The following is a 15198-nucleotide window of genomic DNA, read 5'->3' on the forward strand; positions in this document are numbered from 1 at the left end:
CAAGTGAAGACACCAGAAGGAGGGCACCACTAAAAATACCTTCACGTCCTATGAAAGGTCCTTCCTCAGAAATGGTGGCTACTTCATCCTAGGACACTGAGCTTGCTGTGAACATTATGTACCTAACCAATTTCCTCCCCTAGTTAATAGGGTCATTTCTGAAGCTAAGGTACATTGTACACTAATAGAGACAATTAACAAAACTACCTTTATTCCTTCCTTTGAACTTTAAATGTCACTATATTAAAACGGACGTCAAACCATGGGAAGAAAGGGGATTTGGTAGGGAAGGGAGAAGGAAGCGAAGGGAAGGGAAGGGGACAAAACCCAAATTAAGTACATTACTGTGAACTTCTTCATCCAGTGCCTTAACTTTCCCTTTCTTCTTAATGAGCTGGATCTTGCAGGCATTGGCTTCCCAGTCCTTGTCATTGCCTCCATCAACTCCCACACCTGAATCATCGAGGGGCAGAAAAGCAAGATTCAAACACTTAGATTATCATCGTGAGGCAGATTTTTAATTAAAAACTATTCTTTCGTCTAATTAATTCATATGTTCATCAATTCACAGTCGCTGAAAATTATTATATGTCAAGAACCACAACAGCTGCTGGAAACAAAAATGCAAACTATTCAATTTTCTGCCCTCAAATTTCTAATAGTCTATTCAGAAGATAGGGACAAAATAATGAAAATACAGTGTGGGTTTGGGTTATAATAAAAGGGCTACAGATTAAAAAAAAAAAAAAAAAAGAGTACCACAGGTTGGGTGGCCATTGGAGCACAATGGAGAGAGGCAGCAGATGGGTGCCCACCTCAGAAGGGGAGGGAGGAAGGAACATGAGGGAACACATTTCTCAAAACTCTACTTTAGTGCCTCAAGAGTTTGAAAAATTTACCTGAAGGTACTAGAAAAGCACTGAGTAGTTTCAAATCAAGAAAGCACAGGGTAAAAATGTTTAGGAAACTCTCTTTAAGAAACAGAGTACGGACGGAAGGGGAGAAACGGAAGAGGGGAGCAGCTGTCAGCAGCTCTAGCTACAGCAAACCAAAAATGGGGACGCCCCGAACCAAACGGGGGTGATGAGGACAGAGATCAGCGCTACTGAGGGTAGAAGTGTCGGATGCGAGGTGAGAAAGCAGCCTGAGCCCGGGGTACCTCCGAGGCTCGCAGGACTTGCTGAAATGGTGGCTGGATAAAGGAACGCAGAAAGAAGAGAGTGGCGAGTGTACTCAGTTCAATTCTGGACACGCAAAGTTTACGGTGTCTTGGTTTCTCCAGAGAGAAACTTCTAAGGGGCAGTTGGAAACCCAGGCCTGCGGCCTGAGAAATCCGCGTGGGTCCTGATCACCGACACGGAGGAGGGGAATGACGTCAGAGCTCACCCATGAAGATACAAAGAGAGAAAAACGGGCCTAGGAAACAATCTTGAAAGACGTTAATATTTAAGGAAGAGGCGGCAGAAAAGGAGCCCTCAACGCAGACAGAAAAGGAACCAGCATGTTACGAGGACAACACGTGTTGTCAGAGAAGCGAAGGGAGGAGGGAATTTTAAGAACCACGGAGTTGAGGAGTTCACTTTCTGTTAATCGAGGAGAGTCACGGAGAACAGACGCTGTGACCTGCGGACACGGACACGGGCCTGCCACCGCCCGGGGACTTGGGGTTCAGGGCGGCTCCCTGCCCTGCCCAGCCGGCCTGCCAAACCCCACGCGGCCCGAGCTCCTGCTCCCTCTGCGGAGCCCGCGGGGACTCCTGTGCCGGGGGGACTCCCCATGCGGGGCCCCGGCGAGGCCCCCACGCAGCGGGGAAGAAGCTGCCCGGAGCGCAATTGGCAAAAAGTGATTCTTAGTCGCTTCGTCATTTATTGAAGGTAAACGACCTCGGCTAAGTATATATGCCAACTGCAGGGAATCCTTAGAGAAAAAAAAAATTACAGGAAAGAAAAAAGATAATTTATAAAGTAAGTCCTCTAAGAACTGTGTTCCACCACGAAAACGCCCCAGGTGATTTCTTTTTTTACAGTAACATTCTTAACAAAGGCAGATATCCATAAGAAATAATATAAATGGTAATACTGTTGAAATTATACGAATAAGCCCTTTAAACATGGTAAGAGACAAAAATTCTTGTTTTTAGGTTTACTCAAAACAGAATAGACATTAATAAAGAATCTAGTTAACTAAAACAAAAAAGCCTCTTTATTTAGACTCAAGAATCATGCAAAAACTATATTTTTTTAATAGAAAAGGAAATACCAGCAGAATCATATCCTCTGTACTCCAGTCTCTGAAGGCCTTTGATTAGGGTCTCCAAGATTTCTCGTCTTGTACGAGGAACATGGTAGTTTAAGTATGCAAATATACCTGCAAATGAACAAATATTTAATAAAAAATATGACTAACAGCAAAATTACATAATTATGACAAAATCCTCCTTTGCATAGTTATGTCTAAGATGTGAAGAAATATGAAACTAGAGTCATCTTTAAAAAAGAAAAAAATTCTCACTTCAAATTACTTAAAGGTGGTGAAACTTTTACAAAGAGGTGTCTCTCCTTAGTATAAAAGACTGAAGAAAACAGGTCAAAATAAATGTTTAGCTTTTGCAAAGAAACTTATAAGGCTGGTCACATATCTTCCATCGCTGCCACTCTGTCAAGTAAACTCTAATTTAAAAAAATTAATTAACAAATTTGTGACTTATGTCCTAGGTATTGAGCACTGTTTAAAGGAAAACATTTTCCAAAATAAGTATTTTAAGCAACACATGGGCCCTAAAAAATGAGACAAATGGAATAATCTTTCTTATTTCCAATGATTATGGTATCAATAACATGTAAGAATAAACATAAATAAGTATCAATGATGTGAAAAATACAACGTAAATAACTTAATAATAGGGGAAAATGGACTAAAATATTTATATAATCATCTCAAGGGAAAACAGCATTTGTTGAATGAATCATTTGCTCACCAGACACGACCAAAAGATAAACAACTATCATGATACATGTTAACACCTACTGAGAATTCATAAAAAAGAAGCCCTTTCTTGGAAGAGCAAAACTAGAATAAAATGACTCGTACAACGTGAACTGAGCCGGAAAAGCAAATAGGCAGTAGAACAAAAGTAAGGAAATCCACATTTTAAAAACAGCAGCATGAAAGTGACCTGAAGTCTTCCATAACCATGCTTGGCTAGGGTGGATATAGCTTAAATGTATAAATACTGAAGATCAAAATATAAGGAAATGAAAGCTCAAGTCACTTTTATTTTTTTAGGATTGTATTTATTTATTCATGAGAGACATAGAGAGAGGCAGAGACACAGGCAGAGGCAGAAGCAGGCTCCATGCAGGGAGCCCGAGGGGGGAACTCGATCCCGGGTCTCCAGGATCACGCCCCGGGCCAAAGGCAGCGCTAAACTACTGAGCCACCCGGGCTGCCCTCAAGTCACTTTTTTATGAAAGAACTTTCCTCTTCCCAACTGTGTGACACTATGATGCCACTGATTCATACAGATATTAATTCTGTGGGGTATAAGAACTAGTGTCCTTTTCCATTTGAAGCAATACCTTTATTTCTGTAAAGAGCTCGTCCTATTAAAGCATTTCAGCATACAAAAATACGACGGTGGGGCACCTGGGTGGCTCAGTTAAGTGTCTGCCTTCGGCTCAGGTCACAGGCTCCCCGCTCAGTGGATAGCATGCTTCTCCCTCTCCCTCTCCCCCTAACACCCACTCACTCTCTCTCCCTGTCTTTCTCCCATAAATAAGTAACATCTTTTAAGAAATACCACAATGTTACTATCCAACAAAAAGCTATCATGTGTATGACCATCAGGATCGATACAGAGCAATTTTTCAAATGAACTATCATGCTCTTCCGCCCCACTACACTACAATCCAAAACAAAATTAACAACTTTCCCCAAAAAGGCAGTATGAGACCAAACGTTATAGAAATCCTGTATTTCATTCATATTTTTACTTTTTTAAAGATTTTATTTATTTGAAGGAGAGAGTGAGTGAGTGGAGGGAGGTACAGTGGGAGACGATCTTCAAGCAGACTCCCCACTGAGAGTGGAGCCCCACGCAGGGCTTGATGCCATGACCCATGAGATAACAACCTGAGCCAAAACCAAGCTGGTTGCCCAACCAACTGAGCCACCCAGACACCCACATTCATAATTAAAAAAAAAAAAACAAAAACAAAAAAAAACTTACATTTGTAAAGATTTTTTAAGTTCTCATGTGTTATACAGGCACGATGGCTGTTACTGCTGTTCCTTTATAAAGTATCTGTAAGATGAAGTGAACTAACAACCCAACTAGTGAGTTCTTCTACACTTTCCCTCATCACAGGTCACTGGCATTTGGTTAAGATTAAATGCACTAAGAAAACTACCAGTTCCACGTAAGTATTTTTATTATACCATTAAAAGACAATACACAGAATATGAATCTTCTCCCAAAATAATACAGTAATAAAAATGAGCTAAAGAACACTGATTCTCAACTAGCCTACTTTCTACCATTGTGATGAGCATCAGCTAAATAATCCACTAAAAGAGGATACGGTCTAGCTCATCTGAAAGTTATTAACCAGTGAAACACATTACACTGTTGGGAGCCATTTGCCATCTCTAGGAAATCTTAAAGAGGAAATCCATAGTTGCCAAATCCCAATCAGAAAATTCACTGAGTCATCCCTCTCTTAAAAAAAAAAAAAAAAAAAAAAAAAAAAAGTAACTCTAATGGTAAAAGTAATACACATAGAAAATTAAAGATTAAATGCCAATTTAAAAAAAAATCAATTTAAATGCAGATATAAAACCAACTGCCCTTAATACAAATTATAGATTCAACACATTTTTAAAAAGATGATGCAATTTTCAATTCACGATTTTCAATACATGGAACTCAATACTGTTCTAACTTCAATGTCTTTGGTTTACACTGGCTCAGCATGCGGATCTTGAGATCATTTCGGGGTATCATTTCATGGTGAAAGAGTATCTTCTAAGCTAATGCCCCACTTCAAACAAACTTCTAAAATGGTAACTATTTGAGAAATGAATAAAAATTCACACTAAACATCTTGTTAACTCACAATCACTGAAGAAATCCTGTGCATCTTGTCACTCAGGTACGCCCCCAAAGCTTTCCACCACACCACCCTGCCTCAGCTTCCAGCTCTGCAAAATGAATGGGTTTCACGGAGAGGCGGCAGGATAGGTTTCAGAGTACCCGGTTAACGGGCAGCGGCTGCAGGGAACTCGGAGAAGAACCGTACAGTGGCCCCATTTCCTAAACGGGAAGGCGAGCCATGGCTGCCCAGCAGCACGTGTTACCAGGAAGTGGGCAATGACAGCACAAAGGCTACGTATGTCCTACCTGACACGTGAGGACATCTACAGCCCTCACCAGCTAGATGTTCTCTAATTTCCGAAGTTTCTTCTGATTGCTTTAAAGCTATTCCAGATGGATCTGACGTTTTCTTAATAGCTCTACAGACTGCACCTCTCTCCTGGGCCTCATTTCTTTGTTATAACATTTTCATGATTGTCTCCTGTGTACATTCTATCTACCAAATTAAAATTGGAAACCTGGTGAAAAACCTTGCTATTTTCAGGGTACAGTTGCCCCCTGAATGCAGGTTTGAACCGCACAGGTCCACTCATGTGTGGATTTTCTCCAATAAATACAGTACAGTGCTGTAAACATATTTTCTCTTCTCTATGATTTTCCTAATAACATTTTCTTTTCTCTAGTTTACTTTATTCTAAGAATACTGTATGTGATACAAAGCATGTAACATACAAAACGTGAGGTTTATGTCATTGGTGAGCTTTCCAGTAAACAGCTGGCTATTAGGAGTTAAGTTTTCGGGGAGTACAAAGTTATACTCGGACTTTCCATTGAAGAGGGGTGAGGGCAGGCACTCCCAACCCCATGTTGTTTAATAGTCAATTGTATCATTAAGAATAAAAGCAAAGTAACAAAATTTGAGGACATTTTTCTGCAAAACTGATTATTATACCTAAGAAGACAATGCTACCACCACCCACCTAATACAATGTTCATATTTAAAATTTCCCTGGGGCACCTGGTGGCTCTGTCAGTTAAGTTTATGCCTTCAGCGTACACTTAACCAGGTCATGATCCCAGGGTCCTAGGATCGAGTCCCCATTGGGCTCCCTGCTGGGTGGGGGGCTTGGCCTCCTTCTCCCTCTGCCTCTGCCCCTCCACCACCCCCATGCTTGCTCTCTCTTGCGGTCTCTCTCTCAAATAATAAATAAAACCTTCTAAAATAATAAGATAAAATTTCCCTATTATAAAAAAAATCTTTTACAGCTGATTGTTCATTCTAGGATGTAATAAAGGATCATACTTCCCATTTGATCATTATATCACAAAAGTCTCTTCGAATCCAGAATGATCTCTCCCCTGCTGCCCCGTTTTTCCCAAGACACCTACTTATTGACAAGCTGTGGCCAATTTTCTTGTTGAATGTCTCACCCTCTGGCTGTGTCTGTTTCCACACAGTATAGTGTACTGATTCCTCTATTCCTTCTATTTCCTGGAGACTGGAAGATAGATCCAAAGACTTGATTGGGGATCCCTGGGTGGCGCAGCGGTTTGGCGCTTGCCTTTGGCCCAGGGCGCGATCCTGGAGACCCGGGATCGAATCCCACATCAGGCTCCCGGTGCATGGAGCCTGCTTCTCCCTCTGCCTGTGTCTCTGCCTCTCTCTCTCTCTGTATGACTATCATAAATAAAAAATAAAAATAAAAAAAAATAAAGACTTGATTGAGTTAGGTTAATATTGGAGGCAGGATACCTGGCGGGGGCTCAGGGGTTGAGCATCTGCCTCTGGCTCAGGGCGTGACCCCAGGGTCCTGGGATCAAGTCCTGCATCAGGCTCCCTGCGTGGAGCCTGCTTCTCCCTCTGCCTGTGTCTCTGCCTCTGTGTGTGTGTGTGTGTGTGTCTCATGAATAAATAAAATCACCAAAAAAAAAATTGGAAGTAAGAATTATACACAATGTATGTATGTATTTTATATCATCCATAGGTCCCTTATTAGTGTTAAGACTGTCACTGGTAAATACAATTAGATCATCTAGCCCATCATATTCTGAAAGCATCTTCTGAATACTTTTCAGGGTTTCAGACACTGACAGCAGGGATTTTAAAACATTCATATTCTCTTTCTTTGTGATGTATATAATAACAGTGCATTTCCCAATCAGTGGCACCTTAGATTCAATAAAATATCATATATCATGTTCCAATTCAAAACCTGCCCTTTCCTTGAGAGGAAGCACTACTATTATCAATAATCATCACTGTCATTTTTTGGTTTACTCTTGGAACAAAGAAAAGGAGGAACAGAGGAAGAAGCTGGAGCAACATTTCTCCCTACATAACCAGGCAGGAACTGAAAAGAAGGAAAGGACAATGTATATAGAGAAGTTTTCAAAGATCAAGTAACAGAGTTGGGTGAAGAAATAACAGGGGGAAGGGATTAACCTAAGTCATCCCTGTTTAGAGAAATGAGAGATAAAGAAGAGACTGAACCTGTCCACTTCACAGCTCAGCCCCTTGCCAGGACTGTTGACTGGACACAGCGCACCTGCTCGGATTAGTGGGTTACGTGTATTCATGGGGTAGCTGGGAAAACACAATGGCAAATAACCAGCCAATCATACATGCGGGGCATGTTCACAAGGGAGGCATTCACAACTCAAAATGGTACTTATCACAGTAGAAGTCACTAGCATGAGCCCCATTTCGGGTCTTTGACTTGTCTTTTCAAACCTCCCATAAACAGCTTTGCTTTAGGGTTAACTACTAAAAGCCCAAAAATCAGCTTTCCGTTGCTCTCCGGTAATTGCTCCAATATCGCACACAGCAGTCGTCATGTATGGAGCGCAGGAGACTTTCTACTCCTAAATCACCATGTGCTTCCGGTATAAGTTTGCTCATTAATAGAATATTCTCAGAATAAGTATCTGCCTAAGTGGAGATGTTTGCACTTACAGGCATCACTCTTGGAAAACTGCAACTTAAATTCAGTGACATGAAAGCACCTAGGACACCTTGCTTAATAAAATATTCAGACATGACCCGGGTCACAGACACATTTGGTTGAAAGGCTGTTAAAGCATTACTGAAAGAAAACTAAGAAAACTAAGAATGCAACTTAGCAGACTAATTAAATTATTAAAGTTCCTACGCCTGGCTGAATATACGCCCTTGTAAATAAGAATACTTTTACCTATTTTTTGCCTTGACGGCTTCAGTATTTTGAGACCTCAGACACTGTAATTTATCAGTGATAAGTGTTCAAATTCATTCTCTAAATTTTATACTTTCTGAAACAAAATCCATCTGCAATGCCACTTAAATTTTTACATTTTTAAAATTTTTCTTACAATGCAAGTGTATTTCATCATTATCATCATTAAAGATTCAAATTACACAAATGCTACAGAATTGTGAAAATCTCCTTTTTCTACACCCCCCCAAGGGAGATATCCACTGTTAATCCCTCACAAACTGTCCCAATCCTGCAGCTATGAGCCTATGTATATATACTGTCCTTTAGCGACACTATATAAAGCTAGATGTACAGGGTTTTAGAAGACACTTTAACACATCAATGTGATGACTCTATATACATTGTTTCTTTGACTTAAAAATGTTTGATATTTTTTATGCCGGTAGTATATACACGTATCTACCCTATTCTATTTAATGGCCACATACTACTCCCTAATAAATTTCTTTTACCTAATCATTTCACTCCTGATTGAGGTTTTTCTATGTCTTTGTAATTACAAACAATGCTGCAATTAAACATATACATATGGACTTGATGCTTATCATAATACATATTCAATACTACAAACATGGAGGCACATTCTAAACGTAAGATTCCTTTAAAAGAGGAAATACTGAGGGCGCCATGGTGGCTCAGTGGTTGAGCATCTGCCTTCAGTTCAGGTCATGATCCCGGGGTCCTGGGTTCGAGCCCCGCATCAGGCTCCCTGCTCAGCCTGCTTCTCCCTCTCCTGCTGCTGCTCCCCCTGCTTGTGTTGTCTTGTGCTCTGTCAGATAAATAAAATCTCAAAAAAGGAAATATTGAGATACTCTTTTCTATAATCCCAAAACACCAAGAAAGAATTATATGGAGTGACACAATGAGGAATTTCAATTATTAGTGTTTTTTAGTTGTCTAAATCTTTTCCCTGTTTACACAATGCTGGTTCAGGTATCCCCTACCTTGTTGTAAATACATGCCGCCACTGCCAGAAGCTCCGTAACAAGCTCCCTTGCACCTTTAACACTCTGGAACCCAAAGCGCTGTTCAAACCCTGACATCTCTAACTACACACTCCCTCCCTCACAGCCTACCTAGGGCATCAACTTTCCTGAGAAAAAGCATGCCCTTCCTGCTCACAACCCTTCAAACATTCCATCTCTCCCACTTCCAACCAATCCCATCAGACCACAGGCTTTCGTCACCCTGACAGGCAGCCCCTCTGGGCCCACGGCTCTCTTCCTCCTGAGTCCCTGAGCAGGCCTGTAGCAGAGCCCGTCCACCTCAAGTCCATCCTCCATCTCGGGCCCTCTACTTGCTGGCCAATCCTGTCCATTCACTGCTTGTCCAACTGGCAAACTTCCCCAGGTATTATTCTAAATTTTTTTTTTTTTTTTTATCTATTTATGATAGTCACAGAGAGAGAGAGAGAGGCAGAGACACAGGCAGAGGGAGAAGCAGGCTCCATGCACCTGGGAGCCCGACGTGGGACTCGATCCCGGGTCTCCAGGATCGGGCCCTGGGCCAAAGGCAGGCGCCAAACCGCTGCGCCACCCAGGGATCCCCCCAGGTATTATTCTAAAGCTAGAATCCAGACTACTCCATTTCTCTGTTCCCAGGTTCTTCCTCAGTTTCTGGTAGACCCTCACAGAATTGAAGCTTTCATTTTCATCTTAACAGTATATACCCTCCTACCTTCCTACGTTGTTCCAACGTGCCGGAGGCTGTTCACCCTGGAGACCTGGGTGGATGCAGATACAGCCTGGCAAGAGATCCACACCCTCTCCTCCAGATTTTCAAGGGCCAACAAGAGCTCACCAGACACGCTGGAACATCGCTGCTTTCCAAGGCAGAGGCCCCTCCCTCTGGGCAAACCCGCTCCAGGGTGCCTTATCCTTTCTTACAAGCTCAAAACAGAGAAACGTATTTCACAAGCTTATTTCCTCGAAGCCGGTCTCTCCTACCTGTAACTCTTGATTAGCAATTCCTCAACTTTCTTTTTTTTTTTTCTGTTTTGTTTTTAAGATTTTATTTATTTATTCATGAGACACACAGAGAGGCAGAGACACAGGCAGAGGGAGAAGCAGGCTCCATGCAGGAGCTCGATGTGGGACTCGATCCTGGATCTCCAGGATCACACCCCAGACTGCAGGCGGCGCTAAACCGCTGCGCCACCGGGGCTGCCCCCAATTCCTCAACTTTCTAAATACAGAACCTTTTATTACATCAAAACATTTTGAGGATCCTACACAATAGTGGGTTGAATTTTTATTATGCAATGATCTAGAACAACTTCTTTTTTTTTTTAAGATTTATTTATTCATGAGAGAGAGAGAGAGAGAGAGAGGCAGAGACACAGGCAGAGGGAGAAGCAGGCTCCATGCCGGGAGCCCGACGTGGGACTTGATCCTGGAACTCCAGGATCGCGCCCTGGGCCAAAGGCAGGCGCCAAACCGCTGAGCCACCCAGGGATCCCCTAGAACAACTTCTATACAACTTTACAGACCATGCCTAGAGTATGACTCAATCAGTGAACACCCATAGTAACTTCATAGCTTACAGGTAAAGAACCACAGCTCTAGAACTCAACTTTCCAACTCCATCAGGGGGATCTCAGTTCCACGGTACTCCCTCCTCTGCTGGTACGTATACCCTCCTCGACACAAACTCAAGTCCCTCTGCCTTCAATATATGCAGCTCCTCTAATGATTTATTTATAGCCAAATGCAATTAATTTCCCTCTGCAATGTTAAACATGAATGCAGAGTCTGTCCAAGTCAGTACACTACTATGGAACTCTTCTGCCTCTAACCACTGTTCTTTGGCCCCTTTTCCTGGAATTTTTATTTCTTCTTTCAAACCCCACGGCAACAGTTCTCAACCTATTTCTGACTCTATTCACTGTTGGGTAAATGCCATCGTGATATTTCTCACAGTGCACTATTTCTCTACCAGCTGGCACTATTTCTCAACATAACAGTACTGCCACTGGGACGCCTGGCTGGCTCCGTCAATAGGGCATATGCCTCTTGATCTTGGGGTTGTTAAGTTCGAGGCCCACACTGGATATAAAGATTACTTAAAAAAAAAAAAATCTTAAAAAAAAAAAAGTACTGCCCTGTTACCTGAAACATTCCTGCCCCAACTAGTCCCTGAATTTCTATTCAATCCACTTGTAGTCCAAATATGACAAGGAACAGTGAACAAGAAATGCCTAGTAACACACCTGTTGCATTCCTTGTTGTACCTGTGTATTCACTGTTTCCTCCAACCAGACAGCAACTCCTTGAAGGCAATTTCCTTACTTTAGTCATCTCTCCAATGGACAAACCAAGTATAAAGCCTTCACTTCCAATATCTTCTAATGCTTTCTAGGTACTTGAAACGTACAAAAATTCCTAAACTACAGAAAGAGAACACTATTTTGCAGGATGCTAAATAGGGATAAGGTAAAAGAAATGTTCCATAATTAAAGGTTTAAGAAATACTGGGTTAGGGGATCCCTGGGTGGCGCAGCGGTTTGGCGCCTGCCTTTGGCCCAGGGCGCGATCCTGGAGACCTGGGATCGAATCCCATGTAGGGCTCCTGGTGCATGGGGCCTGCTTCTCCCTCTGCCTGTGTCTTTGCCGCTCTCTCTCATTCTGTGTGACTATCATAAATAAATAAAAATTAAAAAAAAAAAAAAAAGAAATACTGGGTTAAAGTTAACAAGTTTATTTGTAGAACTTTCTAGAAACTTTATTCTTGCTACTTGCGAATCTCTAAAAGCAGAATTTCCCACAGCTGTGTTGTAAAACTCTTTCCCACCTTCCATTGCTCATAACCAGCACCTATTAACTTCTCCCTTTCCAGGGAACATATTTGAGGAAATACTTATTAAGCAGTTAATTATTTTCTTTTACAACTACTTTATATCCAGTATGATTTCCAAGGAGGATATGTTAAATGTATTGGTTTTATGGTTTATCCTAGCAGCCCATCACAGCATCCCTCAAATATCTCCAAGTCTATTAGTGTTATTACAAAAATCTTTTTAAGGATTTATTTCAGGATACTTTTAAACTGTAAGCTCCCTTACTGCTTTTAAATATGGCCTCACGGGGATCCCTGGGTGGCGCAGCAGTTTAGCGCCTGCCTTTGGCCCAGGGCGCGATCCTGGAGTCCCGGGATCGAGTCCGGCATCGGGCTCCCGGCATGGAGCCTGCTTCTCCCTCCTCCTGTGTCTCTGCCCCCCTCCCTCTCTCTCTCTCTCTCTCTCTCTCTCTATATATATATATATATATATATATCATAAATAAATAAATAAATCTTTAAAAATAAATAAATAAATATATATGGCCTCACTTACAAAAATCCCATTTATATACACACCATTGGATCAGAAGGGATATGTCTTCCAGGGACAATGTCTAGAGCCATTCCAGAATGGTCCCATGTTTGACATATCATCCATCATAGGCTGCCCTATAATACAGCATCTAACAAAACTAGGCTGTCCCAAACCCCTGGTCATAGTACTGTTTTACGTTTACACCAAGGAGGTTGGAAAAGCACCAAAATCCACATGTTGGCCCAGGCCAACCTCCAGGCGTTTGTGCTGTGAGACCTACAGTTCTTATGAGGTTGTCTAAGATGAAAAAACACATTAGCAGAGACTGTGGTGATTCCATGTGTGTGCTGTGTCAGTGACTGGATCAAGCATGTTTTGCTGACAGAGGAGAACATTGTTTTGAACATGTTGAAGGAACAAGCACAGAGTCAGAAAGCTAAATTTAAAAATGCATTTGAGTAACACACACAAAAAAATCAGAAAAAAAAAAAAGAACAGTATAACCCTACATTGATTATAATACAGCAGCCCAATCTGTTAAAAGCTGTGGGTAGCTTAAGTGACTTGCCATTCTCTTACCAAAACAAAAGGTAGTACAAATCAAAAATGACAGAGTATATTCTAAAGAACCAAGAATAAGAGGAAGAGAAAATTAACTTGGAAAACAAGCACACTATTCTTTTCTGGGAGATTCACAGCACTTATTAGCCCACTAAAGGTTCCAAGAAATCCTAAAAAAAAAAAAAAAAAAAAAGCCAAAGTTCAACACTGTTTTAATCTACTGCTTCCCAAATTTACTTGGCTCAAATCTATTTTTTTTTTCCTGATTAACACTATTAACCTCCCAACACAAGCTGGTAAACATTTTGACAGTTTTATCAGTATATCTGATTGGAAAAAGTGTATCACAGAATTTTCCACCTTCGTTCTTCTTCAACATTGTATGGTGTTGAAACAAAATGCTCTTTTAGAAAAACTTGGAATAGGCAGCAGGTAATCAGAAGGTAAACTTCCATGGGTGGGGAATGGGTGAAATAGCAGATGGAGATTAAGGGGTGCACTTGTCCGTGACGATCACTGATCACTGGATGAGGTATACACCTGAAACTAACGTAACACTGTATGCTAACTATGCTGGAGTTAGATGAAGAAGAAGGGAAACCTCTAAATGTTCCTATCTAATCTCATTCCCACTCACTTCCTCTGTCTAGAAATTTTATTTCAGGGACGCCTGGGTGGCTCGGCGGCTGAGCGTCTGCCTTCGGCTCAGGGCGTGGTCCTGGAGTTCCGGGGATCAAGTCCGGTATCGGGCTCCCTGCATGGAGCCTGCTTCTCCCTCTGCCTGTACCTCTGCCTCGCGCTCTCTCTCTCTCTCTCTCTCTCTCCCCCCCCTCCCCGTGTCTCTCATGAATAAATAAAATCTTTTAAAAAATTTTTTATTTCAATGATTGAGATATGGGAAGAAAATTAATACAAAGTCTCATCCTCAAAAAAAAAAAAAAAAAACAAAGTCTCATCCTCTTGACAGTTAAGTTTCAGAATTTACATTAAAGAAGAAATAAATCCTGAACTCTATTCCTGGAATCATGCAAAACTCTGCTCTGGGTTAAAAGCAGCACCTTGGAAATGTTTCAAGTACTATTTCTTTATAACCAGTGTGTTTCCTGAGCAGTAAAATTATGAAATGGGCACGGTGGCTGTGTGAAAACTACTTATCTAGTCTCCACCCCAAAGCTTCACCCTTATCTGAACCTTTCTAAAGCAAATCTGACTTTTTTTTTTTTTATTTTTTTATTTTTAATTTTATGGTACTCTCTTTCCTGAAACAGGATGAAGAAGAAACCATCTGCAACCAGAACGCCACGTACTCACCTAGGCACACACCTCATCATTCCGGAAAAGTCAATGACCAAATGAAGCGTCTTAGGGATTAACCGGTTTTGCAGATTCACTACTTCACAGCCACAAACTACATAATGGGCTTCTCAAAACCACTCTATTAACCAGACACAGCCAAAGCATAACTGACCCTTAGGTCAGCCCTAGTCTAATAATTTCAGAAATTATTTATAGACGTTTCTGTTTTGTCTTTTCGATCTACTCTGAATGTAAAAGTGCTCCTCATTTTCAGAAGCTGAAACTGTCATCAAGTTTCAATACAGGGGGCAGCTCAGGTGGTTCAGCGGGTTGGCGCCGCCTTCGGCCCAGGGCGTGACCCTGGAGACCCGGGATCGAGTCCCACGTCGGGCTCCCTGTGGGGCCTGCTTCTCCCTCTGCCTGTGTCTCTGCCTCTATGTGTGTGTGTGTCTCTTGTGAATAATCAAACAAAATCTTAAAAAAAAAAAAAGTTTCAATACAATACAGGAAAAATCGACACTACTGAGTACAAGCCACGTCCTGCTGGGATGTTCTCCCAAAGGGCGTGAGGAATACGGGCACCGAGGGGGCACCTGGCGGGACGAGCACCAGGCGTTACGCTCTATGTCTGCAATCTGAGCTCCAATAAAAAAAAAAACAAACAAAAAAAAAACACACACACA

The 15198-nt window shown here is 41.7% G+C and overlaps 1 protein-coding gene across 3 annotated transcripts in view; it reads right to left on the reverse strand.

Annotated features, from left to right (window-relative positions):
• The window catches only part of GFPT1 (glutamine--fructose-6-phosphate transaminase 1), a 57060-nt gene that overhangs the window by 41098 nt on the left and 764 nt on the right, over positions 1-15198 (reverse strand). For all 3 annotated transcript variants that reach the window (XM_038551491.1, XM_038551492.1, XM_038551489.1), the window contains exons 2-3: positions 2260-2367; positions 346-453 (exon numbers count right to left, since the gene is read on the reverse strand). In XM_038551491.1, coding sequence (XP_038407419.1) covers positions 346-453; positions 2260-2367 — 216 coding nt within the window. The remainder of the gene's footprint in view (positions 1-345; positions 454-2259; positions 2368-15198) is intronic.

Source organism: Canis lupus, chromosome 10, assembly GCF_011100685.1.
Source record: "Canis lupus familiaris isolate Mischka breed German Shepherd chromosome 10, alternate assembly UU_Cfam_GSD_1.0, whole genome shotgun sequence".
Classification (NCBI taxonomy): Eukaryota; Metazoa; Chordata; class Mammalia; order Carnivora; family Canidae; genus Canis; species Canis lupus.